Raw genomic sequence first — 14,763 nt, 5'->3', positions numbered from 1 at the left:
CTGAGCAGGGCCGGGGATCCTGGGATGACATTGGGTGGCAGTTCCCCCATCCCCGGGGGCTGAGGCGGTTTGGAGGCTGGGTGTGGCTTCTCCCCTTATCTCCCCTCTTCCCCAGACACAGGAAGATGATAAGGAAGGTATGAAAACAACGGTCTCACCCAATTTCCCCGCTAATCCTTGACCCTTCCCACCTAACCAATTATGTAACCATCAAAAATAAAACTAAGAAAAAGCCCTCTCTGTTGCTCCACCCTTAAGAAGAGCTTTTGTGCAGAGTAAGCATTTGGCTTAGCTGTTTGATGTCCAGGCCCACACGGAGCGAGTGCCTCTGCCGGAATCCCAGCTCAGTCCCCGACTCCAGACCCCTGCAGCAATGGTGGTGGCTCTAGGAGTTGGATCCCTGCCATCTCCACGGGACACCTGCACCAAGGTCCTGGCTCCTGGCTTCGGCCCCGCCCAGCTCCAGCCAACACAGCCGGGAGTGCTCCCTGTATCCCACCCTCACAAACCTCCAGGAACAGCTGCTTTGGTAGAACATACCAGAGCTTTCTCTCTGCAAGCCATTCTTATCGCAAAGCCAGAATCCCCAGCAGACACCCTGGGGCTCTCAGGCGGCCCCACCCACCTCCTCCCTCCAGGGGGCTGCAGCCAGAGCAGGCCACAGTGACCTTTGGCCCAGTGAGGGCAGCAGATAAACCAGCCTTTGCAAAGCTCTTGAGATAGCTCTCTGCCCCTTACAAGGACAGACTCTTCTTCAAACCATTTTTACTGCATCTTAAACTATCTGAGGCGGTCCAGGTGACACACCTTCCCCAACCACAGCATCCCGGCCTGGGAGTGCCTAGTGGTTCCCTTTCTAAAGATTTATTTTTACTTAAAGGCAGAGTTATAGAGAGAATCTTCCATCTGCTGACTCACGCCCCAAATGGCTGCAGCAGCCAGAACGGGAGCCAGTACCCACTGGAATGCCAGCACGGTAGGCAGAGGCTTAGCGTGCTACACCATGACACCACGACACCAACCCCTCTCTGGTGGTCTTCTATCAGCAACAGGACCCCATCATGTTTCACAGCATGTGGATGGCTTACAGAAATGTGCAAAAAGAAATACCATGGCAACAGCACAGGAAACATCAACACTGAACAGCAGGTGCTGCCACACTGTGCGCTGACACAGTGACTGCTGACACACTGCGTGCTGCCACACTGTGCGCTGACATACTGTGCTGACACACTGTGCACTGACACAGTGACTGCTGACACCTTGTGTGGTGACACAGTCACTGCTGACACACTGTGTGTGCTGCCTGACACACTGTGTGCTGACACATTGTGTGCTGCCACATTGGGCGCTGACACAGTGCATGCTGCCATACTGTGCGCTGACATACTGTGCTGACACAGTGACTGCTGACACCTTGTGTGCTGCCACATTGAGCGCTGACACACTGACTGCTAACACACTGTGCGCTGACACACTGTGCGCTGACACAGTGACTGCTGACACCTTGTGTGCTGCCACACTGTGTGCTGCCACATTGAGCGCTGACACACTGTGTGCTGACACATGGACTCCGCAGCGGGCCCACTCTGGCACGGAGCAGCGAGACCACCCCTAGAAACCCCAGCATTCCGTACAGGTACCAGTTCAAGTCCTGGCTGCCCCACCTCCAACCTGCTCGCTGCTAATGCTCATGGAAAAACAGCAAAGGAAGGCCACCCAGCCAGGCTCCTGCCCCCACATGGAACCCCGCAAGAAGCTCCAGGCTCATAACTTGACCTTGGCTCCGGCCATTGTGGCCATTTGGAAAGTGAACCAGTGTACGGAAGATTCTCCGTTTCCTTCCACCTCTACTTTACAAATAAATACACCCATGTTTTTAAACAGGGGGACTCGGCCCTCCCCGTCTCCTAAATAATTACACCATGTGTTTTAGTTATTATGAAAAGATTCTGCTCTAAATAACGAGAAGAATGTAAACATTTTAAATGACGTTTAAGATGCTTTGACAACAGTAGAAAATGCCATTGGTAAAACAGTACTTCATAAAGGCAGGAGCAAATGCGTAAAGTGCTGGATCCCAACACCACACAGAAAGAACAGAGGGGCTGGTGTTGTGGGTCGGCAGGGTAAGCTGCCAGCAGCCCACAAAAGAAAGCAACTGCTGGGCCCAGCACCGTGGCCTAGTGGCTAAAGTGCTCGCCTTAAACACGCTGGGATCCCATATGGGCGCCGGTTCTAATCCCGGCAGCTCCACTTCCCATCCCTGCTTGTGGCCTGGGAAAGCAGTGGAGGACGGTCCAATGCTTTGAGACCCTGCACCCGCCTGGGAGACCTGGAGGAAGTTCCTGGTTCCTAGCTCCAGATCGGCACAGCTCCAGCCATCGCGGTCGCTTGGGGAGTGAATCATCGGACGGAAGATCTTCCTCTCTGTCTCTCCTCCTCTCTGTATATATGACTTTCCAATCAAAATAAATCAATCTTTAAAAAAAATAAAAAGAAAAGAAACTGCTGAAATGCAAACCTTGCAGGAAAGAGAGGCAAGGGCAACAGCAGCTGCAGCCACGCAGACCCTCGGCACCCCCAGCCAGGGCCACCGGGGCCTGCAGGCTCCCCACAGCCGACCGAGCCAGCAGTGCTGCCCACAGCAGCAAGCCTGGGCCGCCCACCGAGCCCTGCCAACACCAGGACGTGGCTGCGGCAGGCCAGGGGAGCCTGTTGATCACAATGGACTCTCAGTCCAGGGGCTCCCCAAATTGAGGCAAAATTCCAGAGAAGAGGGTCTCCCTACTGCCAGACGCTCACCCTTGAGCTTCCCCACAAAACTTCCCGAGTCCTCTGCTCCATTCAGGACCCGGGAGACACAGCAAACCCTACACAGGCCCAGGAACAGCCAAAGCCACGTGCTCCAGTCCCCCAACAGGCGTCCTGATGAAGACAACTCGCCCCAGAACAGCCGCAGTCACACTACGCGCCTCACACACCTTTGCTCTCCAACCGGCAGAGGATCAGAACGAGCCGGAGTGCTGCCCTGAGAACCCAGCACGGAGGCCCGGCCCCGGATCCTACAGAGAACCCAGCACGGAGGCCCGGCCCAGCTCCTACAGAGAACCCAGCACGGAGGCCCGGCCCAGCTCCTACAGAGAACCCAGCACGGAGGCCCGGCCCAGCTCCTACAGAGAACCCAGCACGAAGTCCCGGCGCAGCTCCTACAGAGAACCCAGCACGAAGTCCCGGCCCAGCTCCTACAGAGAACCCAGCACGGAGGCCCGGCCCAGCTCCTACAGAGAACCCAGCACGGAGGCCCGGCCCAGCTCCTACAGAGAACCCAGCACGAAGTCCCGGCGGCCTCGGCCCTGGCTTCTCTGGCTGAGGCACCTGGGCCCTGCACTGAGCTGCCATAACCACCAGGTTCAGCTCCAGCAGAGAGCAGAGCAGGGGCCAGTGCTGTGACGCAGCAGGCTACGCTGCCTCAGACGCCAGCACCCTACGTCGGAACCTCATTGCAATCCCACAGCTCTGCTTCTGACCCAGCTCCCTGTTAACATGCCTGGGAAAGCAGCGGAAGATGCACACATCTGGAGGCCAGGCTGGAGCTCCAGGTCCCCAGCTGGGGCCCGGCTCAGCCCTGGCTGCTGTGGCCATTTGGGAAGTAAGCCAGGGTCCCCAAGATCCACCTCTCACTCTCTCGCACTCTGTATGAGGGTGCCTGGCTGTCTGTCTCTCTCCCTCTCAAACACATAGATCTTTAAGAAAAACACACACGTGGTATGCCAACGGTGCTCAATTCATGCCCACATATGACATCTGGCAGCAGAAGCTCCAGCCTGTAGGACCCACCAGTGAAGGGGACATTCGGGGGGGACATGCAAGGCGAGTTCTGCTCGGGGTGTGTAACCACAAAGCCAGTGTTCCATCCCATGAAGACAGCCAGTGCGGGGGGCAGGGGTGTACAGCCAGGAAACAGAAGCTGAGCCCCAGTCCCTGGCCTCCAACCCCACTGGCACCGGCTCGCCTGACCACACAGTGAGCCCACCCTCCAGGTGTGCCCGGGCCTGGCTCTACCTTGGTTCAGGTAAGTGAGTGTCTCCTCGTGCAGCTTCACGGCCGGGGATGTGGCGGCACACAGCACGTACTGCAGGGGCGGCAGGCGAGCCTCGTTCTCCGGGGACAGCTGCGGCTCCTCCTGCTTGAAGATGGGCAGGGCAAGCACGTCCCTGCAACACACAGGGCCGGGGTCAGGCTGGAGCCCGGGCAGCCAGCTGCACAGCCAGACACCTGCAGCAGAGGCTTGCAGCCAGGGAGTCGCATGGTCCCCACTCACCCACCAGCTCAAGCCAGAGGTGCCACGGGACACCCAGAAAGGTGCCCCCGGCCATGCCCTCAGAAGAATCTTAACAAACGCTCTGACTTTAGGTTGACGGTTCGATGAACTGACCACTAGTCAGATCAGACCCTGTCCAGGGGGCTCTAAGTGCAAATGCAGGCTGAGTTCCCCACCCAGGGGCAGGGGACAGGCTCCCAACCCTCCCAGGAGTGCTCTCTCCAGCGGCGGCTTCAAGGCCTAACCCCAGGAAGTGTCTTCTCCACTTTGAAACAACCACATGATCAGGACCAGCCCTGGCTCTACATTCAAAACGCCCTTGCAAGGGACAAAGCGCTCCTTGAGAACCCGGACAACCTGCAAGCGGCAGAGACTCGCTACACCGTCAGCAGGGCAGCGACAGGTGCCAAAAAAGTGCCAGCATGCTTATCTTGATCAGCCTCCTCCCTGCACAGGTCCCGGGCCATGAATCAGATTGGCTGACCTGACTCCACTGTATAAACACAAGAGTCACCGGGACAATCTGTTCCCCACACGACATCATAAACGAGTGTGGCACACACCCCGACCATGCCCACCTCACTCTCAAGGAGAGCTGGGCTGTGGGCGCACTCAGACGCGCCGCCCTGCCCAGGCCGGAGGGCAGCTGCCAGAGTCCCCCACGCCCCACCGTCCTGGGAGCCAGTTCCCCCTCTGTGGAGGTCTCTAGGAACCCAGGCCAGCTCCCCTAAGGATTGCATAACCTCCTGTTTGCCCAGACCACGGCAAGTTAATAATCCATGGGCTGCTGCCTTCAAATTAAAAAAAAAAAAAAAGGCACGGGACAGGGGTAGGGTGGGGGCAGGCCATCACTCAACAGTAACTTGTTCAAGCCTGGTATCCTTATTTGCCAAGGAATAAAAGTCACAGGAACATCAAACACGATGGGGGAAGAGGAGAGTGAAGGCCACGCAACCCGCACAAGAGTTGCGGGAGGAGACCCAGGAGGCGAGGAGAAGGACCAGACCTTCGCTCTAGAATCCAGGAGCCGCACTGAGCCCAACCCTCACGCAAGCGAAACCCCCACCCTGCAAAAGTGAGCGGCGTGGACCCAAGACGGCGCCAGAAACGCAGCACCTAGGGCCTGCGGCTCCCGCTCTCAGGCATCTCAGCTATTCCGGGGACCTTCCCCTCCAGGGAGCAGATGTCAAGGCAGCCCCTCCCACGCGAGTCCCCAGCGCGGGCCTCCGGGACACGCAGCTGCACCTGCGCCGCACTCGGGGTCCCCCTGCAGCTCCCTCTCTGGGGGTCCCTCCCTGCAGCTCCCTCTCTGGGGGTCCCTCCCTGCAGCTCCCTCTCTGGGGGTCCCTCCCTGCAGCTCCCTCTCTGGGGGTCCCTCCCTGCAGCTCCCTCTCTGGGGGTCCCTCCCTGCAGCTCCCTCTCTGGGGGTCCCTCCCTGCAGCTCCCTCTCTGGGGGTCCCTCCCTGCAGCTCCCTCTCTGGTCCCTCCCTGCGGCTCCCTCTCTGGGGGTCCCTCCCTGCAGCTCCCTCTCTGGGGGTCCCCCTGCAGCTTCCTCTCTGGGGGTCCCTCCCTGCAGCTCCCGGTCCTGCCCGCGCCTGTGCCGCGCCTTCCCACTCCCGCCTGCCCAGCAGCGGAGGACGCACGATCCCCCCCAGCTCCCCCGGGCCTCCCGGGCCTCCGGCGACTAGCGGGGATGCACTTCCGAGCGGGACCTGGCGCTCACAATCCCCACCGCCCTGAGCGCGCACCAAAAGCCCTGCGGGCTCCGGCGGAGAGGAAATCAGCGCAGGCTAGAGCTGGTTCCGGCGAGTTCAGAGAAGGGGAGTGACCGCGCGCCCGGCGAGCTGCGGAGCCAAGGAAACCAGCGCACTCCGGCCCGCCCGGGGGTCCCGGGGATCGCGGGAGCCGCCGCGCACGCAGGGCTCAGCCCGGACCCCGCGCAAGGATGGGCTCTGGCGGAGCGCCGGCGGCCGGCACGACCCTGGGCACAGCGAAGCGCGCGGCGGATCGAGGGGTGCGGGACCCAAAGTTGCCTCAACTCCTCGGACGGGAGCGCCCCAAGTCGGCGCCCCGACGGTGCCCCTCGACCGGCGGGGTGCCCCGATGGCCGGCGCCGGGGGCGCGCGGCGCGCTTACCGCAGGTAGCTGCCGGAGCCGTGCTGGTTGTAGTGCTCGGGCTGCGAGTGCCAGAAGAGCATGGCTGCAGCGCGGGCGCCGGCGACGCGAGGCCCACCGGCAGCGACCCCGCCAGCCGCGCTCCCAGCCCCGCCGGCCGCCGCCGTGCTCCTTTATGGGCGGCCCGGAGGCGGGGCCGCGGCCAGGCCCGCCCAGCCTCGCCCGGCGGCCGCGCACCTGCCGGCCGGCGCGGGAGCGAGCGCCCCGCTCCGCCCGGGCTCCCCGCGCGCCCCTCGGGCCTCTGCTCGGCGCCCAGCCGGCCACGGCCGCGCCTTGCCGCGAGCAGCGCTTTCCGCCTTTAGTTCAAGGGAAGGCAGCCCGGGGTGCTGCCGGTCCGTGGGGTGCTCCCTCACTGCGCCCCGATGGCCCAGACGGAGAGGCCGTGGCGGGGAGTGGGGTGGGGGGGACTTCGGAGCCTGCAGAGCCCCCCAGGTGCGGCTGCGAGCGAAGCCCGAGCGGTGCCCGCGGAGGAGGGTGTCTAGGTGAGCGACGCGCAGAGGGAGGCCGGGCCGACGGCGGCGCCCCCGCGAGCTTTCCACGCTGCATCCGGACGTGTGGCCTGAGCCCAGGCCGCTCCTGCCGTCCACAGGTGACTGCTGCCCCCCGCCCACCGGCCGCAGCAGGCTCAGCCCTGTCCCTGGTGTGGACCTTAGACCATGGAGGACTCCACTGGGCCCAGACCCCAGGCCCGTGCTGGGAGGCAGGCCAGAAGCTGGAGCAGCCCGAGTCGTTCCCGCCACCCAGCACAGCAGCCAGGCACCTGCTGCAGCTGGACGCTGGCGAGGATGGAGGGGAGGGTAACGACAGCCAGAGGGGAGCCGTGGGTTCCGTGGGTGCCCCTTGTTCTTCCAGGGTGAGGGAGGAAGCAGGCAGGCAGGAGGCAAGCTGCGGGCCTCGGGGAGCACAAAGCTCAGCGGAAGGCGCAGGGGGCTTCGTGTGGCCGCCCGCCTCAGCCTGCCCGCCTCCTCTCCGGCACAATCTGTTCACAGGATGAAAGCAGTAGCTCTCGGGGGAGGGGAGGCCTCGGGGAGATGATGCTGGTGGCAGTGGCTGTCTCACCAGTGCTGCCGTCACAGCCTCTGAGGGGTGTGCCTGGGGTGGCTGACCAGCAGCCCCAAGTGTTGCTGGCATTACTTCTGCTGCAGTCACAGGAAGCCCCTGGCTCCAAGGAGCCAGAAGGTGACTCGGGCCACGCTTCCTGGGAATCCAGGAAGGGTGCATGCGGCGCACACCAGCCCCGGAGCGCTGGAAATACGGTGGGCCTGGGTTCAGCAGGTGAGTCGCCGCGGGGCGCTGAGTGCCTGGCTGCTCCCCCGCTTCGCGTCCTGCCCGCTCATACGCATCGGGAGATCCAGCTGCGGGTGGCTCCCGGCCTTGGATCTCCGCAGATGAAGCCAGCCTGTGGCTCCAGCCCAGCTCTGGCTGGGTGGGAAGCGGGCAGTGCGCCAGCGGGTGGAAATCCTTGCTGCCCAATTGTCTCTGTGACTCTTGGTCCCTCCGTCTTTCACATAAATGGAAACTGAAAACTCACTTAACAGGTGGAAATGCAAAGTACACCTCAAGTTCGAAACCTACATGAAAAAGGATTAGATAGTCTGCAGACATTTTTAATACAGATCACATCTGTGATGGTGGCAGTGTTTCCAATGTTTTGGATTAAATACAATGTCTTGAAAATTAATTTTACCTGTGTATCTTTTTCTTTTTAAAAAGTTGCATTTCTGGGACCTGGCACAGTAGCTGAGCAGCTAACGTCCTTGCCTTGCACACACACACCAGGATCCCATGTGGGCACTGGTTCTAATCCCAGCTGCCCCATTTCCCATCCAGCTCCCTGCCTGTGGCCCGGGAAAGCAGTCGAAGACGGCCCAAAGCCTTGGGACCCTGCACCCGCATGGGAGACCCGGAAGAGGCTCCTGACTCCTGGCTTTGGATCAGCACAGCTCCAGCCATTGAGGTCACTTGGGGAATGAATCAATGGATGGAAGATCTTCCTCTCTGTCTCTCCTCCTCTTTGTATATCTGACTTTATAATAAAAATAAATTTAAAAAATTTTTTTTAAAGTTGCATTTCTGGGGGTGAGCTTGGGCTCAGGGTTAAGATGCTGCCTCGGCTGCCCACGGCCCACTTCGAGTGCTTGGCCCCAATCCCTGGCTCTGCTTCCAGCTGCAGCTTCCTGCCAGTGTTCCCCCTGGGAGGATGCAGATGCTGGCTCGCATTGTTGGGCTCCTGCCGCTCATGTGGGAGAAGCAGATGGAGAACTCGGTCTAACCCAGCCCAGCTGCTAGAAACATCCAAGGAGTGAGCCAGCAGGTGGAGATTCCCTGCCTCTCTCGCTTTCCAGATGAAAATAAGTGCATTTTTTATATAACATTTAGTTCTTTTTTTAAAGATTTATTTATTTGTATTACAAAGTCAGATTTACAGAGAGGAAGAGACACAGAGAGGAAGATCTTCCGTCCAATGATTCACTCCCCAAGTGACCGCAATGGCCGGACTGAGCTGATCCGAAACCAGAAGCCAGCAGCCTCCTCCAGGTCTCCCACGCAAGGGCAGGGTCCCAAGGCTTTGGGCCGTCCTCGACTGCTTTCCCAGGCCACAGCAGGGAGCTGGATGGGAAGTAGGGCTACCAGGATTAGAATCAGCTCCCATATGGGATCCCGGTGTGTGCAAGGCGAAAACTAGCTGCTAGGCTACTGCTTCAGGCCCATGAATTTCTTTTAAACTGCCTATGTGATATGCATTCTAACCCTGCTGGACAGATGTGGTGTCAATTACAGGCATCTTGCCCCCTAGAGAACAGTAGTTGTCTCTGGACATACTCGTGATTGTGACAGCTGGAGGTGAGGTGTGACTGACATGTGGGGGTCAAGGAGCAACTGACAATGGGGTTCGAGGCCAGAGGCTGTGCTAAACATCTTACAACACACAGCATAGTCGCCAGCAAGAGTTGTATCTGGTGCAAAATGTTGACAGGGCCTGGCTAAGAAATCCTGGCCAGAGGTTGCTGACCTTCGGTGTGTGCAAGGTCAAGACCCCGGGGCACTTAGATGGCTGCTTCCCCACAGTCTGAAATGGCTGCTGACGCTCCAACCATTGTGACAGTGTTCCTACGACTCAAGAAAAAGAGCAAAAGGAAAGGCACACCATTGCTCTTCGAGAAAAGTGCACAAACCACATGTGCTTCTCCCCCAGTGACTGGGGGCTGCAGCTCCTCCCAGAGTGGCCTGTGCCCAGAAGAATGCCAGAAGTTTCTTACTGAGAAAGAGTACAGCTGAGAGAAGAGTCTCGTGCCCACCACGCTTTGCCAGAGCCACCAGACAACGAGTGATGGAAGCCCCGAGGCACACAGGGAAGTGGACCTGACCGCCCTTGGCCCTCAGTGGCCCCTGCTGCCCTGCCCGCTGGCTCAGCCCCACGCGTGTGCTTCGAGTCCTGTTCCTTCAGGTTTCAAACTCCAGGCACAAGTTTGAGTACCAGTGTGTGGACGATTTTCTCTATCTCTCTGTCTCTGTCACTCTTCTAGAACTCTGCCTTTGAAAAATAAATCTATAAGAAAAAGATGCACAAATCAATAAGCACAATAAATAACATGGGCAGAATGAAGAACAAAGCCATGTGCCCATTTCAGTATCTGCAGAAAAATGAAAAATTCCCACCAAATTAGGAATAGAAGAAACGTACCTGAAGATATAAAGACTACACATGCCAAACCAAGAGCCAATGTTACACCAAAAGGGAAAGCTGAATCTCCCTTCCATTCTGGGATAAGACAAAGATGGCCACTCTCATCACTCTTACTCAGCCTTAGCAGACATTCAGCTAGAGCATTTGGGGCGGAGAAAGAAGGGGATGGCGCTGAAACCAGAAAGGGGGAGGGGCGTCCTGATGGTTAACGATGCCGTGATTTCGTATGTGGAAAAAACCTAAGCACTCTTCCGAAAAGCTGTCAGAACAGGTGGGATAACTCAGTAAAGTGACAGGATACAAAATCAACACACGAGCCAGAAGCTCTCCCAGGTCTCCCACGCGGGTGCAGAGTCCCAAGGCTTTGGGCCGTCCTCCACTGCCTTCCCAGGCCACAGCAGGAAGCTGGATGGGAAGTAGAGCTGCCGGAATATAAGATTCAGGCTCATTCAAGGTGAGGATTTAGCCATTGAGCCGTCGCGCTGACCCCTAGGCCGTTTTATTAAAACCTGTTAGGCAAGCTCTGTCTACTCTTGAGAAACAGTAAGGTTGTTTTGGTTTTTTCTTCCTTTCTATCTCCGTGTTGTTGAACCCTAACCCTAACCTAACGGAATGTTGAGCCTGTGACTTAAATGTGAACTGAAAGAACACCATGGTAAAAACGTGGGGGAAAGGGAAGAATGAATGGCGAGGTTGTTGGGGAATGAATGGAGAAAGGGGGTCCCACTATGCTCCTGAATCTACATTGTCAAAAAGAATTTAAAAAATAAAGCTGTTTAAGCAAAACAAAACCAACCAAAGTAAACACACACACACAGATCATGTAACCCCTGCCAGGCGGACTATCTGCCGGCAAACAGGAAGTAACTATTGCTGACGAAGACATGCAGTGAAAGGAACGTCTGCCCTGGGAATGGAGTCTGGGGCCGTCAAGTCTCCCTGGAAAGTCCTCGTAACCAAACAGCAGACTGTGTGCTGGATCTGCATCCGAGAGCCGTGACGTCACTGTGTCCATCAGCACTGCTCAGCATAGCCGAAGCAAGGAGCCGATGAAGATGTCCATTATCACCTGTACGGAGGAAGAAATGTGTTATCTATGCAGGGTGCAATACGATTCAGCCACGAAAAGGCAGAAATCCTGTGATGTGCAGCAACGTGGATGGAACTGGAGGGCAACATGCTAGAATAAGCAAAACACCGAAAACTATGCAGTGCTGTCCCTCACATGTAGACGCTGAGTCTAACTTATCTGAACACAGAGGCTGGAAGGGGCAGGCAGCAAGAGCGAGTTGGATGATGGGTTCCAAATCCAACCGCAGCCAAGAAGTACATCCGCAGTGTCACACAGCCCAGTGTGGAACTAACACAAATACCATCTGAACAAGCGGAAGAAAGGAGCTGCAAGTTCACTCACAAAGCAGTGGCAAAGGACCGGAGTGCGGAGTGCACTGATTTGATCAGTATGCACTGCACGCGTGCTTTGAAATGCACAGGGGTGAGCATGACAGTGTGGCCGTAAGGCCATTGCCTGCAGTGCTAGCATCCAATATGGGCACTGATTTGAGTCCCAGCTCCACTTCCTGTTGAGATATCTGGAAGATCAGTGTTGGATGGCACAAGTGCTTGGGCCCCTCCACTCACGTGGGAGACCCAAAAGAAGCTCCTGGCTTCCGGTTTGGGACTGGCCCAGCTCCAGCCATTGTGACAGAATATTATTAAAAATAAATATTAGGGCCCAGCATGGTGACTTAGCAGCTAAAGTTGTCGTCTTGCATGCACCAGGATCCCATGCAGAGGCCGTTTCTAATCCTGGTAGCCCCACTTCCCATCCAGCTCCCTGCTGTGGCCTGGGAAAACGGTGGAGGACAGCCCAAAGCCTTGGGGCCTGCACCCGCCTGGGAGACCCAGAAGAGGCTCCTTCCTGGCTTCGGATGGGTTCAGTTCCAGCCATTGCGGTCACTTGGGGAATGAATCATTGGACGGAAGATCTTCCTCTCTGTCTCTCCTCCTCTCTGTATATCTGGCTTTCCAATTTAAATAAATAAATAAATAAATAAATATACATACACACATATATATATAAAAAAAACAGAATCCAACTCTGCCAATGGCCTGGGAAAGCAGCAGAGGATGACTCCTTGGGCACCTGCCCCCACGTGGGCGACCCAGAAGAGGCTCCTGGCTTGCAGCTTCAGATCAGTTCCTCTCTGGCCACTGAGGCCACTTGGGGAGTGAACTAGCAGTTGGAAGACCTTTTTGTCTGTAAATAAATAAATAATAACCAAGCAAACAAGCCTCTGGCATACTTGTGATTGTATTTGGAGCCCTAGAAAGAGAACAGAAAGAAAATGGTGCCAGATCTCTCTAGCTCACACTGAAGCCAGGAGCCAGGAGCGTCTTCTGGGCCTCCCACGCTGGTTTAGGTTCTCAAGCACTTGGGCCGTCCTCCACTGCCTTCCTAGGCCACACACACAGAGCTGGAGCAGAAGTGGAACAGCGAGGACATGAACTGCGCCCGTATGGTTTGATAATGCCATAGGGTAGAGGACTAGCTTATGAGCCATGGAACCAAACCCTGCAGAAAACAGGATTCTATATTTAGAGAAGTACTTTTCAAAAAAGGAAAGAAGGAAGGAAGAGAGAGAAAAAGGATGAGAGAGAAAGAAATAGGGGAGGCGTTTGGCGTAGTGCTTGACACCACTTGAGATGCCTGCCTCGTGTCGGTATCCTGGGCTTCTCTGGTCTGATCAGCTTCCCTGCCCCTGCCAAGGCAGCAGGCCCGGCGCTGGTCCCCAGCACCACAGGGAAGACCCAGCCGGAGTTCCTGGCTTCAGCGTGGCCCAGCCCTGATCATTGCATTTGTTTTGGGAGTGACCCAGTGACTGCAAGATCTCTCTCTCTATCACTCTGCCTTTCAAATAAATAAAATTAATCTTGAAGAAAAACAGTTATTTCAAATGTATGAGATTGTACTCATGCCCTGGGCAAAGTGTCAATGATGTAAGTTTGAGGCTCGTAACTGTTTTGCATCCCTGAGATGTCTAGTTGTGTATATGCAGGTATTTCACAATCTGAAATTCAAAACAGCTCGGGTCCCAAGGTTACCAGAACTGAGATCTGCAGGAAAGCTAGTCGGGTGTGGGTGGGGCCTGGAAGCGGTGGCCCCTGGCCACTCCCTTTCCGGAGTCCCCGAAGGCCTGGCAGCCTCCTCTCTCAGGAGGAGGGGACCCCTTCCCTGGCAGCGAGAGCAGGTGGGGCTGTTGGCAGCTCCTCCTGCTGTGATCTAGTACCCAGGACTGCCACTTCCAAGCATGGGAGTTTGTGTAGCTGGCAGTGTTGGTTCAAGCACAGGATCGGCTGGATCCCAGGGTCTGGCGAGGGCGAGCATGCTATGGCTGCCCGCCCCAGCCTCCTGGGAGCGTGGTCTCCGCGGGCATGCAAGGACATACCCTCAGTGCCTCTCAAGCAGGCCCCACTTCTAATCAACATAACTGTATTATTCGAACCCTCTTAGTCCCATCAGAGTACAACACTGGACTTCAAACATTGTGAACTGTGGCTAGGTCATGTCCAACACCACAGGAAGACACTCAGCAAGTTCACTTTTTTAAAAAGCGGGGGAAAAAAGTATGGAGCTGGTATGGTGGCATTGTATGCTAACTCTCTGCCTGTGGCACCGGCACACAATATGGGTGCCTGTTAAAGTTATAGCTGCTCTACTTCCTATCTAGCTCCCTACTTGTGGCCTGGAAGAGCAGCAGAGGGTGCCCCAAGTGCTTGGGCCCCTGCACCCACATGGGAGACCCAGAAGAAGCTCCTGGCTCCCACTGTGGACCAGCCCAGCTCTGCTCACTGCAGCTACTGGGGGAACGAACCAGTGGTTGAAAGTTTACTCACTCTCTCTTTCTGTCTCCCTGCCTTGCCCCCGTAACTCTGGTTTTCAAATAAAAATAATCTTTTTTTTTAAATTTAAAAGGAAAAAAGCCTTAGAATAGATGTGGTATAGCCCTATGCTCACCAATTATCGTAGCAGCTGCTCTACTTCCAATCTGACTAACTGCTAATGTCCTTGGCAAAACAGTCAAAGGTGGACCAAGGCCTCGGGTCCCTATTGCCACACCAGAGAGCTGCGAGAAGCTCTGCTTCCGATGGCTGCCTCCTGGACCAGCTCCCTGCCTCCTGCCTGGACCACCTCTCGCCTCCTGCCTGGACCACCTCCCACCTCCTGGACCACCTCCCGCCTTCTGGACCACCTTCTGCCTCCTCCCGCCTCCTGGACCATCTCCCACCTCCTGGACCACCTCCCGCCTCCTAGACCACCTCCCGCCTCCTGCCTGGACCACCTTCCACCTCCTGGACTACCTCCCACCTCCTGGACCACATCCTGCCTCCTCCCGCCTCCTGGACCATCTCCCACCTCCTGGACCACATCCCGCCTCCTGGACCACATCCCGCCTCCTGGACCACCTTCTGCCTCCTGGACGACCTCCTGCCTCCTGCCTGGACCACCTCCCACCTCCTGGACCACCTCCCACCTCCTGGACTACCTCCCGCCTCCTGGACCACATCCCGCCTC

The 14,763-nt window shown here is 57.1% G+C and overlaps 1 protein-coding gene across 1 annotated transcript in view; it reads right to left on the bottom strand.

Moving 5' to 3' along the window:
• TFCP2L1 (transcription factor CP2 like 1) overlaps positions 1-6,522 on the bottom strand; it is a 45,257-nt gene extending 38,735 nt beyond the window's left edge. Inside the window, exons 1-2 of the mRNA XM_041000199.1 lie at positions 6,461-6,522; positions 4,066-4,217 (exon numbers count right to left, since the gene is read on the bottom strand). Of these exons, the coding sequence (XP_040856133.1) occupies positions 4,066-4,217; positions 6,461-6,522 (214 nt within the window). The remainder of the gene's footprint in view (positions 1-4,065; positions 4,218-6,460) is intronic.
• Between the last annotated feature and the right edge of the window lie 8,241 nt (positions 6,523-14,763).

The sequence above is a fragment of the Ochotona curzoniae genome, unplaced genomic scaffold, assembly GCF_017591425.1.
Source record: "Ochotona curzoniae isolate NIBS_2020 unplaced genomic scaffold, NIBS_Ocur_1.0 scaffold_2217, whole genome shotgun sequence".
Taxonomy (NCBI): domain Eukaryota; kingdom Metazoa; phylum Chordata; class Mammalia; order Lagomorpha; family Ochotonidae; genus Ochotona; species Ochotona curzoniae.
This window is presented reverse-complemented; position numbering and strand designations above follow the sequence as displayed.